Source organism: Marmota flaviventris, chromosome 2 (assembly GCF_047511675.1).
Source record: "Marmota flaviventris isolate mMarFla1 chromosome 2, mMarFla1.hap1, whole genome shotgun sequence".
NCBI lineage: Eukaryota > Metazoa > Chordata > Mammalia > Rodentia > Sciuridae > Marmota > Marmota flaviventris.
This window is the reverse complement of record NC_092499.1, coordinates 172,960,287-172,984,566: the sequence shown is the minus strand read 5'-3', so window position 1 is coordinate 172,984,566 and position 24,280 is coordinate 172,960,287. Positions and strand designations below refer to the sequence as shown.

The following is a 24,280-nucleotide window of genomic DNA, read 5'->3' as shown; positions in this document are numbered from 1 at the left end:
CTGGGCACTGCTCCAATTGGCAAGATGGAATTATTAGCTCCACCGACAGCTAGGCAAGCACAGCTCCCTTGTCACATTCCTATTGAGATGCAGACCAAAGCTTGGCTGGAGAACAGATGTGTGTGTGTTCCACAGGCCTCCTAGCCTGTCTAGACACTTGGGTGAACTGGTGAGCCCTCAGAAGTGTCTGACAATACCAGCTCAGCTCAAGGTGGAAACATCATGGTGTCCAAGTTATTTCAATTCCTCTGGGACAGTGCAGTCTAACAAAAAACCAATATAGCAATGAGAGATGTTAAAACTGACATTATTTTAAGTTTAGACCTATGTAAAATTTTCATTTTTTTAAAAGAAAAGCTACTTATTTGTTTCAAAGTAATTAATACTATGAAATCCAAAACACACCAAGTTTGGTGCTATTATTGTTTCAGATGACACCCACCTGTGCTAAAGTGCTCACTCTTCAAAGCACATTTAAGAGGGGATGGGGGACACAGACAATCCAGAAAAGACACCCAGATCCCAGGCCCCACCATGTGTCAACTCAAATTAAATTAAAAAAAAAAATTTTTAGCTGTACATGGACACAATACCTTTATTTAATTTATTTATTTAAATGTAGTGCTGAGGATCAAACCTAGGGTCTCATACATGTTAGGCAAGTGCTCTACTAATGAGCTACAACTGCAGCCCCTCAACTCAAATTAAGTGAGCAGATTAGGCAGATAGACACACTTGTTTTCTTCCTACTACAAAGCCATCTATTATTTTTATCCTCAAATGCATGGAGTAGGGAACAGGCATCTTCTTGACAGGGAGACAAGAACAGAGGCTCAGAGTGGGGGCATGCTATGCTCACAAACAAAAAGGACAAAGGTCTCAGCCCAAGTCCTCAGGCTGTGGTACGCCTACTGCCCTGGGTGCTTTACATGTTATCTTTACATTTCACCTTACATTTACATGTTGCCTTTTATTGATCTTTCTTTTACTTTAATATAAAGCAAGTGATGCACTGTAAACTGTAGAGAAAATTTAAAGGCAGATAAGCAAAAGCAAAGAGACAAAATTCTGAAGCTCACTCATAATCCATTAGGTGATAAAAAACATTTAACACTCCCATCTATCCAAAAGGGCTTTTATTCTCTGGATATTCACGGGAGGCTGGACACTGGGATCAAAAAAGATAGGTGACCATTGGCTGCCACCATCTTTGGGGCAAGGAGGTCATTATCTAACCCAACCTGGGAGCATACTTTATAGGCTGCTTCTTAACCAGTTTTTAGCACTTACTAATGCCAAGAACACCTTTACACTTCAATATATGGTGTAAACTATCAGTGCCTGAATGGCTTAGCTTAGCATTCCATTTAATGGGCATCTTGTTTAGCAATTTCTGTATACATGACAACGGAAACAATGTGAACAATGATGTAAGCCCACCCAAAGAGACCAAGAATGTCCATTTGCTACTCACTGCAACATGGGGTCTTATCATACTTTTAAATGCTTGCCAATTTCAACAACTTAAAAAATATCACTTATTTTAATATTCATTTTGATATTCATTCTTTATGCATAAGGATACATATTTCAGCATATGTTTACAATAGCAAATGGCTTAAACAGCATGCATGAATATCAATTGGGGAATGGCTACATAAATTACAGCCCATTCATACTTAATTAGTGTACTTTTAGAATGAATCAGACCCATCTAAAAACACTATCTCGGAAAGGTGAGCCCCCAAAGAACAAACTACAAAATAATCTGATGTCAACACAATACATGTGCATGTTTATATTGATCTGCATGAAAACAAAAAAAAATATGGAAGAATAAACATTGAATTACAAGTTATCATGAGGGGTTGTTTCTCAGAGATAGGTGAGTGGGAAGACTTGCTCTATGTTAGATTTCTCTGTTTAGTAACTTAATTACTTAATTTCAAATTAATAGAACTAAGTGAAATGGAGGGGTCTAGGGAGCAGTGGGTATAGGTGAAAAAAGACTGCTCCAGAGTGTTTGGTGACAGAACATGGGCCATTAAACTAATCTCTCCTCTTTTGAATAGTTTGAAATTTTTCATAAGAAAAGCAAATTTTTTAAAAATTAATTTCTTAGGAAGAATACTGTTCCTATTAAAGATATATGCACTGTGCTGGAAATGGCAGTCACAGATGTGTTACCCTTACTAACCCTGGGGATATGTCCTTAAATGCTGACTGTTGGAGCAAACCCACACTTGCACAACTTGGTCCACTCTCACTCCTAACAAAGTTGGTGTACATAACATACATTTTGATAACTAGGAAAGATAAACCTTCTTACATGTAATTAGCTATTTTTATTTCCTTTTTTGCTTTACAGCTGCTCATATTGTATCATTTAACCATTACTCCTCTGGGATTCTGTCTTTTAAACTTTATGAATTAAGGACATTAGCCTTTCTGAAGAATTTGTCTTCTCAGATTCATTTTAGATTGCTTCAGTGTTGTTGGTTTTTTTTAATATTTTTTAGTTGTAGATGGATACAATACCTTTATTTTACTTATTTTATGTGGTGCTGAGGCTCAAACCCAGTGCCTCACACATGCTAATAAGCAAGCGCTCTACCACTGAGCTACAACCATAGTCTCTGTTTCATTGGTTTTTGATATGCATTTTAAATGCAGCTGTGGTGAAATCTATCAAATTTTATCTTTTCAGTATCTTTTAAAAATATTTCTCACTTTAGGATTAAATATTTATGTAGTTTTTTTCTAGCACTTTTTTCCATATTCATATTTTTATATATACACATTTATTAACATGTGGTGCTGAAAATCAAACCCAGTGCCTCCCATGTGCTAGGCAAGTGCTCTACCACTGAGCCACAGCCCAGCCCTTTTCTAGTTCCTCCATTTAAGTGTTTAATTCAACTGAAATGTAATTGTTATAAACTAGGAATCTTTTTTCCAAATAATTATCTAATTTTTCCTACATAATTCTTCCACTCCTCACTAGTTTCAAGTATGTCACCTTACACTAAATATTTTTTAGTGTGTCACAGTGGTTTTTTAGTCATAAAAACTTATTGAAAAAATACACTATGGACCCATGATAAATTTTAATAGATTGTCTGATATTTAATCATTCTTGAATTCCTGAAATGATACATAATGCACTATTCTTTCAATTAAGTATGGGCAGTGCTGGATTCTCAGGCTCTTTTCTGGGAAGAGTCTTACAAATTTGCATCTTAAAAAATCCCAGGGAACCTTACAGTAGACAAAGATGCTGAACTTTAGCATTCTACCTGAACATATATGAACCCAGAACTCTTTGCCTGGAACATCCTCCAAAACCACCAGTCAACTCTGGGTTTTTTTCCTTAACATAACCCTAGAAAGGAAAAATGAGAGCCAACAGTTCCTCTGTATTATTAGCTCAGTTAGGTTTCACCATTAAAATAAAATCAGGAAATTTTCCTTCTTTCTCAAAGCTCTAGAACGCTATAAACAGGAATTCTGTCTTCCCTGAAGATTTAATACACTTGCTGTCAACTATTTGGGCCAAAGCTTCCTTAAGGATCATTCTTGATTGCTACGGTGGACATGGGCTTTCTCCACTCCCAGGGCTTCCCACACTCACATGGTGCTTACCAAGCACCTACTTTGTAACAGAAGGTGGACCAGGTGCTGGGTGTGCCATGGAACTGGCCCACAGCTGCCCTCAGGTGACATCCCAAGGACAAACGGGTCTTGGAAACCAAAAATCACAAGAGCAGAAATGAAAAATCCCACCGAAGGATTAACAGGTACAGTTGAGGAAAGCAGAGGAGAAAAACGACAAGATAGAAAAGGACAGAGAAGTGGAAGAATCCAGGAGATCCAACATCCTAGGAGTTCTAGAAAGAGATGAGCAGGAGTGGAAGGGAGGCAGACATCTGAGAAGGAATTCAAATTTCCCACCTCTGCCTGTCGGAGCTCTCAGAGAAAGGCCCCCAAGCACCAGGCCAAGAGATGCAAACAGACTCACCAAGAGGCAGCAGGTGAGGTTTCAGATGTTGGGACAAGACCTAAAAGCTTCCAGAAGTCTAGCTGTGTCCAACTGGAGTTTCAAAAGGAGGGGACAGAGGAAGAGGCCTGGAAGACACTAATGGATAAGCATGTTACAGGACTGGGAATGGTCAGGAAGGGAGAGGAGATAAGCTGGAGAACAGTGAGGAGTCAGTGGCTGAGGGTGGGCCATAGAGCAGTGAAGGCCTGGACAGACCCAGGGTTTGCTATGGAGTCAAGTGTAAGACCCGCTATATGTGGGGAATGGAGGAAGGGAAGAGTCAAGGACGTCACTAGGGTTTCTGGCATAAGCAACAGGGAGCGTGTCAGTTTGAGCTGTCTTGTGAAATATCAAGCAGAGACAGCAAGTTGGGCACTGATTCTGGAAGTCCGGAGTTCAGAGGTCTGAGCTACAGGTTTATGTGAAATCTCTGGCGTGGACAGGATGAGCTCTAAGAAATGTGGCTTCTCAGTATTTCAACTCATGCATAAGAGACTTGGTGTGACTCACAAGGTGAGAGCTGGTGGTGCCTCCATCTTACCTCTCATCAAAGCTTATGCCTTCTGGACCTTCCCTCTCCACATCACTGTCACATCTGCCTTTGTGACACTGGCTATATGTCACTTCCCAAACTCTAAGAAAACCCTTCAACTATTCCCAAGCATGAATCAAAGTTTAAAATGTCAGAACATTCTTCTTCGTTTTTTTTTTCTTTTTTCTTTTATTACGGCTTTCTGAAGTCTGTGCAAACGTTCCAAATACTCTCAAAGGTTCTCATAGCAGTAGTGGGGGAGAGTCTGCCTGTCCCCACTCGGGTGCGTTCAGAACACTTACAGCATGGCAATGCCCCAGTGCTTTCCTGCTCTCTCTCCTGCTGCCTGGAAACCGGAGAGCCCAATGAGGGCCACTGTGGGCGTGATGGTCAGGGGCCCGATGTACCTCAGCAGAGCTCCAGGCAGGCCAAGAAGTCCGATGACCACTTCTATCAATGAGGACATGATGATGGCCCCCTGGATCTGAAATAAGAGAAAATACAACATGAGAATGAGCAGCTTGGATGTCAAACACTCGGAATGTCACCTGTAACCACAACTGACAATTCTGCAAGGCAATAAGTTATTATAATGTAGGCACAATAGCTAAAAAATTCCTTGGGAACCCACAAAAAAAAACTTCAGTGGAGGTACTAAGGTCTAGAAAACTTGAGTATGACATCGGCAATGTTAGAAAATTATAGAAAGGGGCACTGAACACAAAGCCAGCTTGCCTTTTCCAAATGAAAATAAATGAAATACACAAAATGTATGATTCTCGTTTAAGAAGACATTTCCAAACCAGCCTTATAGGAACACTGAGGTACTAAGAGTACCACACTGGCTTTAAAGAGCGAAACCCATGGCTGGGGCCACAGCTCAGTGGTAAAATGCTTGTCTAGCATGCTCAAGACCCTGGGTTCAATCCCTAGTACCACGGGGGTTGCGGGGATGGGGGGGGACACGACATTTAAAAGACAATATCACTGACAAAACTTCTAGAGGAATGGCTCTATCCTGCAGAATGGCCATATCCAGGCTAATTCTACTGATCTCGTGAGCCTGGGAAGATATGTATACACTGTCAGCTGTTCTTCATGTCTGGAGTCTGCCACACACCGCTTGGTTCAACGGCACTTTAGTAGACAAATATCTTTACTTCTTTCAACAAACACAGGCAAATGCCGAGGGCAGAACAGCCAATTCTGCTGCCTGTGACAAGCCTGGGCAGCTCCTCCAAGTGAGCCGTGAGCCTCAACTTACTAGAGGGTGTGCGTGGGCAGGTCTGTGGGTCTGTAGGAGGAAAGAACAACACTGTCTGGTGGCACGAAGCCATGGAGTAAATTTAGTTTAACAACAGGAATAAACATCTCAGTAACTGAAGAGAAAAAGGAAGACTTGGTAAAGCAACGGTGCTTTCTTGGGCACGCCCAGCATGGGAGCCGAGAAGAAGAAACACGGAGAAGCTGCAAGCCCGTGGCGTGGGTCCTTTACCTCGCGGATCCGGGGGTACCAGATGTGCTCTGTGTGCAACAGCTCAGCTGTCCCGTTGGCAACTGAAACATCTTGAAAACAAAAACAAAGACAAAGTTTTCCTTGTAGTGACGGCGATATTTCACAGGACATACTCATTTTACCCTTTAAGAGGAATTTTCTCCCTGTTTTAAGTATATTTGTGACATTACCCATCCCTAGAATTCAACCTACAACAGAAGGGCTTATCACACTGCAAAGTGGAGTCCCCAGCACTAATTTAATCAATGTACTCATCTTCTGAGAGCTCCCCAACGTGTCAAAAACTGACTGAAGTGGTGCTACCCATTACTAGACCAGCTTCACACAGAAAACCAACCTTTGCAAGCAGCTAACTGAAATGCCCGATGGCAAGGTGGCTGGACTGAGGTTGTAAAAACCTAGATAAAACAGAGGGTCTTCTCCAGTTCCTAAATCAAACTAATGGTCACAAACTAACTCCTAGGAGCAACAAAGGAAATGAAGGCTGAAAAGTTTGGCTCCTAGAACCTCAAAATGTAACTATTTTGAGAGTACCACAGGTCTGAGTCTGATTTCCCAAACTTCCCTGTCTTTTCCTGTCCTTATTGGGTACCTTAAGGATCTTTGCAATCACTAAGAAGGGGGAATGAAAGTCATTTGCAGAAAACCACAGTAGCCAGATCCTTAAAAAGCAAAGATGTTTCAGAGAAGGGATGCTGACGCAGCAAGAGCGGTAACTACTGGTGGGTCATAAAATCCACTGAAAGAGACAGGCAGGAATATAGCAGATATTGTTCTATTCCAGTCCCATATTTATCAATTTCATTAGCATAGAGAAATGAGGTCATTCCTGGTCCTTATTTGCTCTAGGGTTAGGGATGAACGAGTGGATAGAAAGAGAGAGAGAGACACGGTCCACAGACTGGAGTGTTCTAAGCTGTTTGGGGGTTGGTGTGTTCTGCACCTAATTCCAGAAGGAGTGAACGCTGCTGAGGGCAGTATGTCCAGGCCTCCCTTTTATCACCTGCATTAAAGGACCCCAATGACATATGTGGAAATAACTGCAATTACCTGTGGTGTTACATTTCCATTTATCTAAAGACAGGATGGCTCGAGCAGGGGCCAAAAATGCAAAAGCACTGGCCTGAAACAGGGGTAACCTAAAAGAAACGAGACCAAAACCATGATCACGGCATCGGGAACTACTGAGGTACTTCACTATTTGACAGCTTAACAGTCTTTTCCATAGACACACAGCACATGAGTAACCGCAGGCACACCTGAAAGAAAGAGCCCCCATCTGAAAAGAACTCCTATGGCCCCCAGCCAGGGCCACTGGCTTCTCCATCCTCCCCTCCTACTGTTCTGCACCAAGGCAGCTTTAGGGGAGACTCTGGGGGGCCCCTGTGGTGGTGCCAGCACCCCAACACCAGCCCCTACCATCACCACCTTTCCCCTCAAGGGTGGGGGCCATCTAGCCTTTGAGCTTCCCTCTTTCCTGCTGAGCTTGTGGGCTGCCTATTAAACATCAGCGTACATCTGCTATTTCCCCTCCTCCACTGCTCTTGCAAATTCTTATGGATTATCACTAGGAAAAAAAAAAATCTACCTTCCCCTGGCATTCCATTTTGTGAGTCAAGAACCATCGTAGTCATAAAAAGTAAGTCTTAAAATCATATTAGTGATCTAGATGTGTCAAGGAGAAAAAAGCTGTAAGTTACAAAGTAATGGCATTACTGCTTAATCATAAAAAAAAATACTCAACAGTGTTCTAACACATTTTTAAAGGGCCCAGAAAGCTAAAAGAGTCTCCATTAAAATTTCTGACCACATCATCAAATTAAGTGCAAAGATTCTCAAAGTTGTCATTTGATTGTATTTTAGATAATTCATACTGACTTTATGAATAATTTAGGTTGGCACCAAGAACTTAATCACTGTTTTTCACATTATTTAGGGGGTAAAATGTAAAACTGGTTCCTTCTGTTTGCAGAGACCGGAACTACCAGACATCCAAATCCTTAAATGACTTGGTCAGCCTGGCCAGTGAAACAGCAACTGGCCTGAGAAAAGGAAGTGGCTCTGGCGGAAGGACAAGCAGCTGTTTTCAAAGTCCAGAGCCCAGCACACTCCAGTCTGAGCCAGATGAGGGTCAAGACTCTTTTGTCACATTTTAATCATGCAATAAAATCAATTGAGAGTAGGCAGGATGCCAGCTTTAAGGCAGAGGTGAGCCACGCAGTACAAACCAGATGCACTGCTGACAGCCACTCCCACGGGCACGCCCTCCACATACATCCAGTTGTGACTGCCTGCCGGAGGGGCCTGGAGCACAGAGCTATGGAAGTGGAAGTGAAGGCCACCCAAAGTGAGAATGTATATCAAAGGGAAAACATCATTTGACTTAAAAAAAATCCCTTAAACACAAATTTTCAGGATAAAGGAGGTGAGCATGTCATCTCCAATGGCCCAGAGAATATCTGTTTTACCACAGTTTCAGGTTTCAAGCAAGTCCCCCAGGGGTGTTATAACATGAATAATGAGTTGCATTTAAAGACCTTGTCCTAAGGACCATGGACATCAGATGGCATTGGTGACTCCCTGAAGTCCAGAAGTCGAGACTGGCTCTGGATTCTACTCCTCAAAGCTCAGTCTGAACCTGATTTTGGCACCTTTTAAGACAAGCATTTTATGATTTAATCGGGACAAAAGGCCCTAAGAGCACTGCTGCACAGAACCTCACTCACTGGCTGGGACCCTGGTTCCCCTGGGAGTAGGAAACAAAAAAAGGTTCCCAAGAGGAGTGGGAAGAGCTGCCCATGCCGACATCACACGTCCACTATCAAGGTGGGCACACTACCTGCACAGGCTCGTGACAGCCAACAGGCAGTGTGGGCCTAGAACTGGCAGCACAAACCAGCACCCTGACTGCAACGACCTCAGGAAGTTCCAAGAGCGCGTGCACACGTTCAAAGGGCGCTTCCCCTTTGAACAGTTAACAGCTGACTTTGGGAGGAAAAGAGGGAAGCTGACAGTGACAGCATGAAGCTGGCTGATCCTCGGCGCTCTTGGCTCTGACCCACAGATCCCGACTCAGAATCTCTGGTTGGGGCATCAGATTCACATTCTGAACAATACCTCTAGGTGAGGCTGAACCTGCCAACCGTGAGAGACGAGGGATATGTCATTTTGTCACATGATAAACATTTCTTAGTTATCTGCTTGTCACAGGCATGATTAAAAGCAGATACGACAACAGAAAAAAACCACCTGAGCCCTTGAGGGGTTCCTGCTATGTGAAGGAGACGCTGACTGTGGCCACACAAAAGGCAGCAGCGTATATGGTGCCACTTGCTGCGGGGCTCTGTGGGAACAGTCCCTTAAGCTGACCTTAAAGAACAAGAAGCACTTTGTCATATCTGTAAGGGGCTATGAATATTCCAGGCAGAGGAGAGAGGTACAAAACGAGAGCCGCATGACAGACCCAGGAGCCACAGATATTTTACTGAGGGGGAAGGCACAGGGAGGGACAGAGTGAAGGTCAGAGGGGACAGCAGCCAAGGCCTTGAGCTCTTCCTACAGGCAAGAAGAGTATTGAAGGGCCTTGCTCTGAAAGGATCTCTGTAGGAATCAGGGACAGATGACCTTAACCTGGAAGCCATCCTCAGTTTTGAAGGAACCAAACCACACAGAACAGTCCGACAAGCTGTGGCATGATTCCATGCGTGGTTCTTGCCCCACTGATTCCCGCCCAGCCTTTGTGTTGGCTCAGGTGAAGGACCAGTCAGGCTCAGGTCCCACATATCCCTTGGCCTCTTTTTGCTCCCTTCTGTGCTGCCACTGGACTGACACAGTCCCCATGCTAACCTGCCCATCACACCCTTGAGGCTGAGATGACCTTGACAAGAGGAGGTGTGCCCCTTTCACCCACCATCTTCTCCCTAGAGCCAACAAACACTTAATAAAACGTTCTTTGAAAGGAATTTTGTTAAATTAGAAGAGGTAGCTGGGTGCAATGGTGCATACCTGTAATCCCAGCTATTTGAAAGTTCAAGGCCAGCATCAGCAATTTAGCAAGGCCCTATGCAAAGGCTGGGGATATGGCTCAGTGGTTATACACCCGTGGGTTCAATCCCTAGTACCAAAAAAGGTCAGAGGTTAAGTCTTCCTGATGTGTTGATTTTAATTGCAAACTGGAGAAAGGGCACTACTTAGATCAAAAGTACTCAAAAGAGAGGAAATGTACATGAATGAATTTCACAGTAAACCCAGACATAGATTCCCTTCTGGTATATCAGAGAAAGAAAGGTCTTAAAAAGTTTAAAAGGCACTGGATCCTATGAGAATCACCAAAGGTGCAAAATATTGAAATTCTTTAATGAAAGTGAATGAACCAAAAACAAGACTCAGTACCACAGAGAGTACTCTGTGCCTGGCTTCAAGTAGCCACAAGAGCAACCAAAGTTGGCACAAAACCTTTCACTGCAAAATAAATACCTACTTGAGTCTGGACTGCAGGGCAATTTTAAAACAATAATCTCTATGTGACATAGGCAAGTTTGAGAAGCTATAGTTTCATCACTGAATCAACCACCAGGAATGTGTATTCTAAGTACCACTGAAAAAAGCAGAACGGAATGTGTCAAAGAAAACAACTTTTATTCTTGATTGATAACATTTTCCGATTATTTCTCATCACCATCAGCTGAAAGGTGGCGCACCTAGCATACTTCACCCAAGCACTTTGGCAGGCATCTCTTAAGAACAAGCATATTCTTCTACATCACCATCTTTCCTTTACCGTGTTCAAGAAAAGTAACAATAACGTAATCTAGTATTCAGGCATATTTAAATATCTTATGCACCCCACCCCGCAAACACACATACCTGATCCCATCCAAGTTTCTACATCATGTGTCATATTCAGGGCCAGGCTACACATTTATAGCAAGGAGACAACACAAGTGTCACATCAGGGTACCTTTCATGTCAAGATGTTCCATAGGTAAGAATGCCTGGTTAGGATAGTGGCCACTATACCTCTTAATTTGAATAAATAAGCAATCTGTAGAGTGATTCTTGGTGTGACTATTACCACTAGCTGTATAGTCTAATGGAGGGGGATTTTAATATTATGATTTTATCATTCCATCTACATTTATTAATTGGTATCCTTTTGTAAAGGAGAGATTTCCTTTTTATCCCATTTTTTTTCTTCCTCTTTCTCTTTCCAGAACATCCCTATGGACTCATGAATTTCTTTTTATTCAAAGTTTTATAAAATTTACTGCCATGACTTTTTTTGGGGGGGAAGGGTGAACAGGGATTAAATTTAGGGGCACTCACCCACTGAGCCACATCCCCAATCCTATTTTGTATTTTATTTAGAGACGGGTTTCACTGGGTTGCTTGGCACCTCACTATTGCTGAGGCTGACTTTGAACTCGGGATCCTCCTGTCTCAGCCTCTCACGCTGCTGGGACTATAGGCATGCGCCACAGCGCCCTGGTGGGCTGTTCTTAATAAAATGGTCCTAAACTTGATAGTACTATCAACTATTCCAGGTCAAGGGTTTGTTAGCATAAAACAGAAGGCTGTTCAAGCAGGTTCTTGTCCCTTTTGACAGGGATCCCCACCCTCCATCATTCTTCAAACACATTCCTGGTTTTCTGGCACAATATGGCCTTGTCGTTTCCTCAGCTCCTACCCTTCAGTCACAGCTCCTCCAGGGAGCCCTGGTTAATTACAATGGAGGAGGGTGGCTGGGAACAAAGATCTGGGCTCTAGGAGGGCTTACTGCCACCAATGTGTCATAGTTTCTTGGCCCTTGAGTGTAGTAAGTGCAAATGCCATGCTGTTCTCATCAGATCGTGATGATATCTGCAACCTATTCCAATAGAACTGGGCCTATCTTTCTTTCCATATTTCTCTCTCCTGTTCCTTTAGATAACCTCCTTTACAAACAAGGTATTAACAACTATTCCAGTTCAAGGGTTTTTTAGCACAAACAATTTTATTTCTGAAAAATCTAGAGAACTCTTCCAGGATGTGGCAACACCCTATCTGTGGATCACAGTGGTGGTTAGGCGACTATACACGTAGGTAGAAACTCACCCAACTACACGTTAGAAAGAATGGATCTTACTGTATGCCAGCTACCCCTCGACAGACAGGACTTTAACAAACATGTTCATCAGCTGTCTTCGGTGGGTAGACAAGATGAAATAGCCCTTAAAATATCAGTTATGCATAACAGTCTCAAAACTTAAGAGAAACAGAAAGAAGGAGCTTCCTTCCTTCCTAGCAAGCTCTGTCCTCTACTCCTCTATCAAGTTGCTTTTGCCAGTCACCCACCTAAAAAGGAGTGGTAAAGAAGTGAGCAGCATGAGGAAGAGGAGCAATGCAGAGCACAGGGAATGTGCCGGCAAGCAGCCCAGCCTTGTATAGTACTCAGCTGAGGCAGGGGTGGCTCAGGATCAAATCCATTACCATTTCTGATGATGTCTGCAACAGGTTCAGGGGTTGGTGTGGCCCCTCCCAGTCAGGGTGCTGGCTGTGTGGCCAAGGCACACCCCCACCACTACATCCACCAATGACCTACTTTATTGGGCTGTAGCCTCCCCTTCCTCCCCTGCACCCACCTGCCTCCTTCCCTTCTAGAAGACTCACTATAATGAGGGCTCACTATAATGAGGGCTTACAGGCAAGTGTGGACAAACACTACCTTGTTTGAGGCTCAATAACATTTTTATTATCATTTTATATCAGAGGGAACAAGGCTTTGAGAAACCAGACAGCTTGGTCAAAGTCCCATGGCTAGTGAATGGTAAAAAAGGACCCAACACACCTGAGCCCAAAGCCTTACCTGGCTGGCTTGGGGAGTAAAATCTTACAAAGTCACCCCTCCAGGTTCTCACTGGTCTCTCATTTTAATGCACTATCCAAAATTCTTTCTTAGTGAAGGAGGTAGTAAATGTTTTATTTGGTAGAAAAAACCCCAGAACCTACTACTATGTGCCTGACAGAGCAGGATACAAAGGGCTTGACATCACCTACATGGTAATACTGGAAAAAATATTCACCCTGAATCATCCATGCCTCTAGCCCCGTCTTCCAGCATACAAATAAAGGGACTACAAAACAAAACACTGAAAAGACACAATCAGACAAATTCAGACTGTGGGACACTGATGACAAGATGACTGGGCTGTCCTCTTTACAAGGATGACAATATGAAGAGGAAAAGGGTGGAACTGTTTACTATGAAGAGACACCGCAAACAAAAGCACATGGTTGGATCCTGGCTTGGGGAGGCACAGGCAACAGCTATAAAAAATATTTTAGGGACAACTGGGGAAATCAAATGTGCACTGCATAGAAGATGATATGACAGGCTACTGCTCATTTCTTCAGATGTGGTAAATGTGGTTACAAGAAACCCTCACTCCTGGGAGAGTACTTAGGAGTGAGCCATCATGTTATTGGCAATTTTTTCAAAAAACAAAAACAACACATAGACAACCCCACACAAATACATATACAGAAAAAGAATGGGGGGGGTCCCCTGTCTTCCCCCTCCCCATACTGCAGCCCTCCATTCTTTTAAGCTCTCAGTAGTCAGGATTAAAGGTCCCAGATTTAAAACCTTGAAGTATCCTGGACTCAGCATACCATGTGGACAAGGCCCATTCTCAGGCCCCAAGAACCTAGCAAGACAGAAGACAGGGGAACCGCCTCCTCAGACAGACAATCTGGTTAGAGACTAGGTTCCTGAACAGGCTGCAATGACTCTTGGCCCCCTCCCTTTCCCAGAAAGGAATACTGTGTGTCTAGGCACGTCTGTAATTAGCCCAAAGAGGCACCCCCGCCCCCACAACACCCAAAGTCTTATTTTGATGGAGAGGCCACAGTGATGGAGAGCCTGGAGGTAGCCCCCAAAGACAGTGGGGTTCTCCTCCAGCCATACCTAGGGGAAGGTCAGTGGGGAGAGGGAGGGGCAGGGCTGCAGAGGACTCTGCTCCTCCCTGCTGCAGGGAGTCAGTGCAGAGCTGGGAGATTCTGGGCATGGCTTGCAGGCTGTGTGACTCTGAGTTAGGGGTGCTCTGAACCCTGCCTGACCACTGAGGATTTTAAAGGCTTTGTACTAATTTCCAGAATAAGCCCCACGGGTAGCTAAAATTAACAGCACAAATCCACCAGAATGAGAACTGTTAACACCTCACTAAAGGGAACTCTGGAACAGGAACAAAGACCTTGAAAGTAAAGTTGGAGGAACCAAGGTCAAAGGAGGAGAAGGAAGAGGAGAAGGTGGGAGTGGGGAGGCAGGGGGAAGAGGCACCATCCCAGAAACCACCCCGTCCCCAGCAGACAAAGGCTCTGGGAAGCTATAAAGTCAACAGAAGTCCCACAATTGAGGCTGAGACCCACAACCTCCAATGCAAAAAGATAATGGTCACTGGAGGGAAGGAAGACACTTCTGTGCAGGGGAGACGGCAGCGAAGGAGGAAGGAGGAAGAGTGTCCAGCCACACTGCACCACACAATCCCTGCAGCTGTGGGGAGTCAAGGACAGCTGAGGGATGGTGTGTATCCTGAGGAGCAACTGTGTTGCGGCACCTTGAGGCTGGCATCCTGTGCTCAGGTTCGGGTCTGCAAAGGCATACATCTGTCTCATCACCATGGCTTCCCTATCAGTTCTGGCTATTTTTATTGGATAAATCAGGTTTCCAGGGCAGTATCCCACTCTTTACCATGGAACCCAAATTAAATGAGGAGGAGAACCGACAGCAGCACCTGCTCCCTCTAGCTTCCTCAGAATGAAGGGCCTGTGCAGAGGGGTCCCTTCACCCCAGTGTGATGAGTACAAGGTGCCAGCAAGCAGCAGCAGGAAACTACACAAACACAGAACATAAAATGCAACACGGAGAGCTACCTTAGAGTTGGAGAAGTCTTAGAAATCATGAAAGCTGAACACGAGAAAACTTTCCCTTCTGCTGCTTGAAGACTGAGGACAAAACCAAACCACTCAAACCTGCACAGGTCACCTTCAGTCCTCTGCTGTGAGGCTGGCAACAAAGCTCCCTCCGGCCTATCTGCCTTTCCCTCCCACACTGTCCCATCCTTGTAATCCCCTTTACCCCAATTGCTTATTTGATTCTGTTTTGAGCAGGAAATAATACACAAACTCATTAAAATGATAATTCACAGATTATGATGGTGTGGTATGTTATTAGAAACTAGCAGAACTAAAAGAATATTCTTCTCAGTTATTATATCCTACCACTTCCCAAAATATCTTAGGAAGCTTATAATCTACAAAAACACAATATATTAAGATAATGGCAAAATGCTATCCACAGGACACTTAAAGCAGAGTGTCTCATTTTCACAAAGGAAGCAGTAGCAGAGGTCACCAAAACAAGGTCCTAATGTTGAGAAGGTAGGTCCTTCCATTTGCCACATGCTGTGAGCTGTAGCCTTGGAGGCACAGTCCCAGCAGGTGGGTGCCCTGCTAAGAAAGCCACACAGGTTCCCTGTGCCCTACTGATAACCCAAGTCCCAGCCTCAGTCTGCTCAGGGGAATCCGGTGCCAGGGCATGACTTCCTGCCTCTGCTCCTGCCCCTGTCTGAATGGAAACACCCACTCTTCATCCTTTGTATGCCAAGAGCTAGTTGAGTCTCCAGCACCTGTGTCTGCAACCATCTCTTCTGTGACTCCCTATCAACTCCCTGGCAGGACATCAGTGACCTGCTGGCTGTGTACTTCACTATACACGTACTGGCACCTCTGGCTGCCTCCATGGGTAACCTGCACCTTCCACACAGACAAGTCACTAGGTGTGTATGGGGCTGGGTAGGTGTTCTTCCTCTTTTCCCAGGGCAAGAGTGTGGATACACCACACCCCAACAGTCATAGAAACCCCACGTCCCAAGACCGGCACCATGCCAGGGTGCCTCAAGCACACCCTCTCTACCTGGCAGCATTTGCTCACTGCCAAGGTCACTCACTGGATGGGATGCCTGCCTCCTGACATACAGCCAACACAAGACCACACACAGTGAGGATGAAAGCCAAGGGGGCAATGCTGCTCCTTGCACCACAACAAATACGGTTGAGCTCTGTGTGCACACAGCACATAGACACCTCCCACACACAAGCCACAGTCCCCTATTTCTGGTTCTGAGCCATTCGGGCAGGGTGTCAACCCCTCTCCTGTTCTTTCCCAGCTCACCACTCTTGCAGAGGGGAAGGGAGGTGAACTACACTGACTTGGATTGTTCTTTTGGGGTCTTGGGTCTCTGATGGGAAAGAGGGTACCCCCCTACGACCAAACACACTCGCCCAAAGTCTGCCACACCTCCTGATGTGTCACCTTAGGCAGCTCTGCTTACCTAGCACAAAGGCTGACCAGGTTAGCCCTTGGCATGATGTGGGGATGCAGCCAGAGGTAAGCCAGTAAGTGAGGCAGACAGTACTGTAGTAAACTCACCTTCTACCCTCTCCAGCTCAGCCAACCATTCCAACTACAGGCAGTTCCTGAATTTACAGATTGGCCTACGAGTTCACTGGTAAGGACCATGTCCCCCAGCCAACTAAATCACCTTCATCCACTCAGGTCTTGCAACACAGGGATACAAATGCTATGCCCAAAGACCCAATGGTGCTGTCACCACTTTCAACTGTCTGGCTCAAGTGATCCATCAAAGGCCTGGGCTCAGCTCCTTCCTCAGCAGGACAATGACAACCCTGTCCCCTTCCTCTGGGTTCCCTGAGGAGACCCTCCCTTTTGTCAGGCATGGTGACTGTAGGCTGCCCAGAGGGGCCTTCAGTGCACATGGCTTCCCTCTACCAGCAGACCTGTGAGGGAGCTACCTTCTACTCTCTCAAGACACCACCCACACTGCAATGAGAACACTCAGCACTGCTCACTGTCCCCCAGTAAGGGTGACCCTCTTGACTCTGAGTCTTTCAGAATGCAGACCACGACTCCCACCTGCCTTCTCTGCTACTTTCCCCAGAGAAGGCCAACCCTAACTCAGACTATTTTTGATGGAGCAAGAGACAGAACCTGCATGCTTACTCGGAGACAGTCCAGCCAGTGTGGCTTCCTACCACACCCCAGCAGAGTCTTAGGAAAGTAAGAAGCTGTGCTATGAAGAGGGCAGAAGATGGAGCAAAGAGAGGAAAAGGCAAGCTTGCAGGAGGAGGAAGGAAAGGTTACTTCCATCCCTCCCTGGGCTAGCTCCACATTCACTTAAGTTGGGCACTAGGGATACAGAAAGAGGACAAGCTAAAGCCCTGGCATCGGGGAGGGCAGCATAAGCCAGTGACAAAGAGACATAAAACAAAAAGGGCAGAGTATGATAAAGCAGCATGAGAGGAATGAACATAAGGTGCACATGTGGGAATCCAGAGAACAGCAGAAGCTTCTGAGGAGTTGGGCACGCATCAGAGGAGGGAAGGGCAAGCCAGAACAGAAGATGAGCAGGTGTGTGCTGGGTGGGTGGGGAGGCAAAGACACAGCAGGGTGGGACGGCAGGGCACACAGAGATGGCAGAAGGCAGGACTCAGACGCACAGCTGAAAACAGAAGAGGCAGAGAGCAAGGGACACATGGACACCAGGTTACATCTCAGTTAAAACAAGGAGTGGAACTTCAGCCTAGTCAGCCCAAGGAAGAAGTGGAGGCAGAAATATGGAACGAGGTCAGGGCAGGGTCAGGGTATACAGTGAGTAAGAATGAGGAGCCCTGGAGGCAAGGAGACCAACTGGGAACCTGGCGGAACAGTCCAGGTCTGTACTACAGGAGGAGGTGGGATGCCTGCGGGAGACAGGACGTGACTTGCCAGCCAACAGAGAAATAGGAGAGAGGCTGAGTTTCCAGGCTGCACAACTGGGACCGGGTAGTGCTCTTCACCAAGAGGACAATCGTGGAGGGGAACCCTGTAGGGGTGGGGTGGGGATCAACGGCAACCAGGACCCTGTCCCAAGTCCTGCTGGTTCTTCCAAGCAGCCTAGGGCAACTGGCACAGCTCAGTGCCTTAAGGGTTTCGGCACCCCCCTTTTAACACCCCAGCCTCACCTGCAGCCAAAGGTTGTCTGCAGCAAAGTTGTGATTCCCACGCAGAAGAAAATGGTCCCGATGAGCTGGCTGGTGGCCCACTGGTCATACCCCACACACATGGCATCGGCCAGCAGGAAGGGCACTGCAATGGTGCCGCTGAAGCACGTCAGGTAGTGCTGTGGGTGAGAGAAGAGACGAGAGGGAAAGAGGAACCCTCCCTCATTTGCTCCTGGTTTTATCCTGGACTTGCTCCTCTAGTATCTCAAATATAAACACAGTTCACATGAAGAATCTCTTCAATTTCTCATGTGCCAAATCACATTTTTTTCCTTTTCATTGTGTTTTCTTATCCTGTTACCCCCCTTATATGATGACTTACTACTTTCATGAATCCAGGCCAGCACAAAGAAAGGACTCAAGACAGCTTATGTATTTTTACTGGAGACACCTGCTCCCCTGCCCCAAAGCTTTATTCGCATTGGGTCTTTCTCCTCTTATCCATTAACTGTGTTATGCTGAACCACTCCTGCGTTCTTCAAATAAACCCTGGTTAGTCGAGCTGTACTTTTATTCTAGGATTTGATCTGCCAGTATTTTTTTTAATCTGCATTGCTAAGACAGTCTGTAGTTTCTTGCTTTTTAAAATAAAATATATTTTTAGTTATAGATGGACACAATATTTTATTTATTTTTATGTCTTGCTAAGGATCAAACCCAGTGCTTCACACATGCTAGGCAAGCTCTCTACCACTGAGCCACATCCCCAGCCCTATTTGCTCTTTTTTAATTCTTTCAGGTCAGGGGATTAAAGCTACATAAGCTTCATTGCATAGGGTATTTTCCAGATTTTTCTATGGCCTGGTATTGTTCAGCAGACACAGAATTCTTCTGTTCTTGTCAAGACAGGTAAAGACACAGTGGCTATAGGAACTGGCTCCATCTCTGGGGACCCCTCCCCACTCCTTGTGGCTCTGGACAGTCCCAGGACTCACAACTCACTTCCCTGCCTGGCTTGTTCTCATTTCTGTTCCGCAAACTCCCTACTTTTCTTCCCCACAGCTTTCCCATCTGCCCATGTTTGCCAAACACGTTGCCAGCAGCCCATGAAGCCCAACAGTACAGGTGTTTCCTTGGGGATGAAACATGCTACTCAAGTTTGTGTACTACACATTATCAAGAAGAGCAGTACATAGGCAGGATTTTTCACTCCTGTGTAACTAGGGGAGACTTTTAGAAACATCTACAATTGGAAGATTCCAAACAGCAGGTTTCCTGCACCTGGTTCAGGATACTTGGCCCAAGGTTAAATATTCACCAAGCTCAGCTCCTTTGGCTCTGACTGCTCCTTTGCTAGACACCTTGAATGAAGGCTGCCATGCGTTCTGATACCTAAAGGGAGGGCAGGGCCTGGAAACCTGACCAAAGCACCAGGTCAGCAGGCACAACCCCACTTCCACATAAGCAAACATGTCTGGGCTCTGAGACCAACTTTCACAGCTTGTGAGAAACCCTAGGGCAACTGATCATGCAAACTTGAGAAAGGGAAAATGGAAAGTCAGACCTCAGAACAGGGTCCAAGCTAAAACAACAGAGCAAATGAAGGCCAGGAGGTGCCACTGAGGAAAGAGCTTCCTGTCTTGTCCCCTTTCTCCAAAAAACCACTTTAATCCTTTAAGTGGGAAAAGGAGCTAGAGAGAGAAGGGAAAGTATCAAGCATGAAGAAGGCCTCCGTGTGTCACCTCGCCTTGTCCCCAGCCTACCTGCTCTTCAAGACAAAGTGGCCACTTCTATGGCCATAGCCAAGTTTCCCTTCTTTTTACAGGTAAGACTTTCCAGTTATGTTCTGGCCAAAAGGGCACTTTTCAGGCTTACTCATATTTCATGGCAGAGTTTGCCGTGGCTGTGGACTGGATTTAGCCAAGACAGGGATGGGCAGTAAAAATCAATCCCTCTGTACTGGTCTGCTTTCTTCTATTCTACCTTCTATTTCTTTTTTTTCCTTCTTTCTTTATTTTTTGGTTTCAGGGATTGAACCCAGAGGTATTCGACCACAGCTACATGTCCAGTCCTTTTTTATTTGGAGTCAAGGTCTTGCTAAGTTGCAGAGGCTGGCCTCAAACTTGTGACCCTTCTGCCTCAGCCTCCAGAATCACTGAGATTAAAGGAAAGCACCACTACAACTAGCCTTCTTTTGTATTTCTACTACCATCTTATTCTTCCCCCTTCATTATTCCCTGAACATTTTTTTTTCTTTCTTTTCCCAGTTTTTCCCTTGCTCTGCTTTTTTTTTTTTCCCCCCTTGGTACCAGGGATAGAACCCAGGGGTTCTTTACCACTGAGCCACATACATCCCCAGCCCCATTTTATTTTGAGACAGGGTCTTGCTAAGTTGCTGAGGCTGGCTTTGAACTTGTAATCCTTCTGCCTCAGCCTACAAAGCTGGTGGGATTGTAAACATGCGCCACTGAACCAGGCTTCCTCTGCTATTTTGAAATTGATGTTAAAAATTCCCATTCATGGGGGGCTGGGGCTGGGGCTGAGCAGTAGAGCACTCACCTAGCATATTCGAGGCACTGGGTTCAATCCTCAGTACCACATAAAAATAAATAAATAAAATAAAGATATAAAAAACAAAATTCCCATTCATGGGCTGGGGCTCAGCAGTAGCACAGTTGTCTGGCACGTGTGAGGCACTGGGTTCGATTCTCAGCACCACATATAAATAAAGTTCTATTAACAACTTAAAAATATTTTTTTAAAAATTCCATATTTCACTCATAAGAGTAAGTTTATAATAAAATATTCAATAAATAAAATTCAAATTTGAATTTTCCAAAAACTCAGGTGTTTGACAATTCAGGCATCTGACAGTGGTTACACATTCTGAAGGAACCATCTTACCTGCAACCCCAGAAATATGCACAGGTACCAGGGAGGAACATCTTCTATGGTGTAAATCATGTCTGACCTTTGGGGGTCCAGACTGCCAGTGCTGTCCAGAGTCTCTGCAAGAGAGCTCTGTGGGTGAGGGGAGAGGACATAATCAGTGAAGGCCCAGACGAGGTTCATTCAGCTCCATACAGCCTGCTGTTGCTGAGAAACAACTCTAATCCCCAGGCTGCCTTTCTCTAAATCTTGAGCCTTGGCCACATTTGAGGCGAGGGTCAAATAAAAACTGACTCAGTGGGACGGCTGATCCTCTGATTCTGGGATTCTGGGTCCCTTGGTATCAACTCATCCCCCTAAGCACCCAGCTTGCTCAGAGCTTCTCTCCAAGTCAGTGGATCCTCCTGGTTGGACAGAGATGCTCGCTCCAGGGTTTGGTACTGTAAAGTGACACCCTGAGACCTCCAGTGAACAGATGTTATAAAATGTCAACTGCTTTCAAACAAAAAGCACTGGTCTGCCCCTCCCACCCAACCCCATCCCACTGCATCCCTGGTAAGGAAAGCATCTTTGTACCTAAAAAGAAAGTCTACACTATAAGGTTCACATCTTAACTACCATTAAGACAACTAAAAACCAGTTCCTTCTGGCAAAAACACTGTTGCTCAGACAACAATACGGGGGGGGGGGGGGGGGGGCACCTCTAATGTATATAGACCCTTAGGGTTTGAGTCAGATTCACAGCCAGACCCGACTTCAGTCCTCAAGCTCTTAACCTCTTCTCTCTGGCATCCTGGGTGAGGCTTTTCAAAACATCTAGATAATGAACTCTATAAGGTTCACATCTTAACTACCATTAAGACAACTAAAAACCAGTAAATATGATTCCTCTTTCCATTACAAAGAGAACAGATCCACAGACGCAGCCCTGCACAGTAGGGTAGACCCAGAATCCCAGTCCAAGGACATCCCCATCCCTGCAGCATGGGGTCCAGGGCAGAGGCAGGGACAAGGGACAGTACCTTCTCAGCAATGCCATTTTCTGTAGTGTAGATTGCCATGAGCTCTGTGTCTTCATTGTCTTGCTCACCAGTGGACGTGGCCCCTCCATTGATCACCACCTGAAGAGAAACCCTCCATTAAGAGGCTGTGTCACAAAACTCAAAGTGGATCAAGGACCTAGGCATTGGGCCAAAGACTCTGCACCAACACAATGAAAATGTAGGCCCAACGTTCCATCACGTCAGCTTAGGAACCAAATTCTACAACAAGAATCCTAAAGCGCAAGAAGTAAAACTGAAGATCAATAAGTGGGATGGTATCAAACTAAAACTCTTCTTCACAGTAAAGAAGGCAATCAAGAATGTGAAGAGGGAACCCATAGAATGGGAGAAAATCGTTGCCATCTGCACCTCAGATACAGCATTGATCTCCAGGATATAAAAAGAACTCAAGGGCTAGGGTCGTGGCTCAGTGGTAGAGCACTTGCCTAGCATGTTTGAGGCCCTGGGTTCGATCCTCAGCACCACATAAAAATAGATAGATAGATAGACAGACAGACAGACAGACAGAGGTGTATCCTCAGCACCACATAAAAACAAACAAATAAATAAAGGTATTTAAAAGAAAAAAAAAAAAGAACTCAAAAAACTTCGACATCAGCTGGGTATGGTGGCGCACACCTTGTAATCCCAGCAGCCCAGGAGGCTGAGGCAGGAGGATCGCAAGTTCAAAGCCAGCATCAGCAATTTAGCAAGGCTCTAAATAACTCAGCAAGACCCTGTTGCTAAATAAAATACAAAAAAGGGCTGGGGGTGTGGCTTAGTGGTAAAGTGCCTCTGGGTTCAATCTCTTGTACTAAACAAACTCAAAACTTTAACACCAAAAAATAATAAATAAATAAATAAACAAACAAACAAACCAATCAATAAATAGGTAAAGCATTGAACAGGCACTTCACAGAAGAAATAAAATTGGTCAACAAATACATTTTTTTTAAAAAGGTTCAAACAATTAGAGCAATACAATCTCCAGCAATTAGAGAAATACAAATTAAAACTGCACTAAGATTTCATCTCACTCCAGTCAGAATGACAATTATCAAGAATACAAATAACAATAAATGTTGGTGAGGATGTAGGAAAAAAGGTTCACTCATACATTGCTGGTGGGACTGCACACTGGTGCAACCATTCTGGAAAGCAGTATGGAAATTCCTCAGAAAACCTGAAATAGAACCATCATTTGACTCACTATATACCCAAAGGACTTAAAAATCAGCATATAACAGTGATACAGCCACATCAATGTTTGTAGCAGTTCAATTCACAAGAGCTAAGCTATGGAACCAATCTAGGTGCTCCTCAACAGAAGAATGGATAAAGAAAATGTGGTATATACACACAATGGAATATTACTCAGTCATAAAGAAGAATGAAATTATGGCATTTGCCAGTAAACGGATGGAACTGGAGAGTATCCTGCTAAGCGAAATAAGCCAATCCCAAAAAAACAAAGGTCGAATATTCTGATATTCGGATGCTAACACACAATAGAGGGGTGGGGATAAAAGTTCATTGGATTAGACAAAGGGGAATGAAGGGAAGGGAGGGGTACGGGAATAGGAAAGTCAGTGGAGTGAATCAGACCTAACTTTCCTACATTCATATATGAATATAGGACCAGTGAAATTCTACATCCTGTTCAACAAGAATGGAGTCCTACTTGGAATAAGTTTTACTCCATGTACGTATAATAGGTCAAAATACACTCTACTGTCATTGTACATATCTGAAAAGAACAAATAAAAGAAAAAGAGGCTGTGTCAGTACTTAACACTCTGCTGTAGAGAAACTTGTTTTTTCCTTTTAAAAAAGCCACTGTAAGGCTCATAAGAGTCCAAAGTATGCAATTCCCCCATCACAGCAGCAAAGTTTTAGTTTTCTTAAATGAAATTCTAGTTTTTGTTTAGTTTAGTTTTGTTGTGGTACTGGGGACTGAACCCAGGGCCTTGAACATGCGAGGCAAGCACTCCGCCAACTGAGCTATATCCCCAGCCCTCTTAAATGAAATTGTGAGGCTGTCATCGTGCTGCAACAGTGACCAGGGCACGCCTTTTTGATGGAGGCAGTGTCGTGTCTCACAGGGTGAAGACAGGTCTCTCAGAAGCTCAGCCAGAGGAGACCAGAAAGGGAACATCCCGAAGAAACCTCAGGCCAGGGGAAGAGGCTCGGAGGGGCCAGTGCTGAGAGGCCAGCCCTGCTGT

General features: G+C 44.9%; 1 protein-coding gene across 2 annotated transcripts in view; it reads right to left on the bottom strand.

Annotated features, from left to right (window-relative positions):
* Slc23a2 (solute carrier family 23 member 2) overlaps nt 1–24,280 on the bottom strand; it is a 113,196-nt gene that overhangs the window by 21,383 nt on the left and 67,533 nt on the right. For both annotated transcript variants that reach the window (XM_071608773.1, XM_027920179.3), the window contains exons 4-9: nt 22,038–22,136; nt 21,031–21,147; nt 18,148–18,305; nt 7,138–7,226; nt 6,067–6,137; nt 4,874–5,055 (exon numbers count right to left, since the gene is read on the bottom strand). In XM_071608773.1, coding sequence (XP_071464874.1) covers nt 4,874–5,055; nt 6,067–6,137; nt 7,138–7,226; nt 18,148–18,305; nt 21,031–21,147; nt 22,038–22,136 — 716 coding nt within the window. The remainder of the gene's footprint in view (nt 1–4,873; nt 5,056–6,066; nt 6,138–7,137; nt 7,227–18,147; nt 18,306–21,030; nt 21,148–22,037; nt 22,137–24,280) is intronic.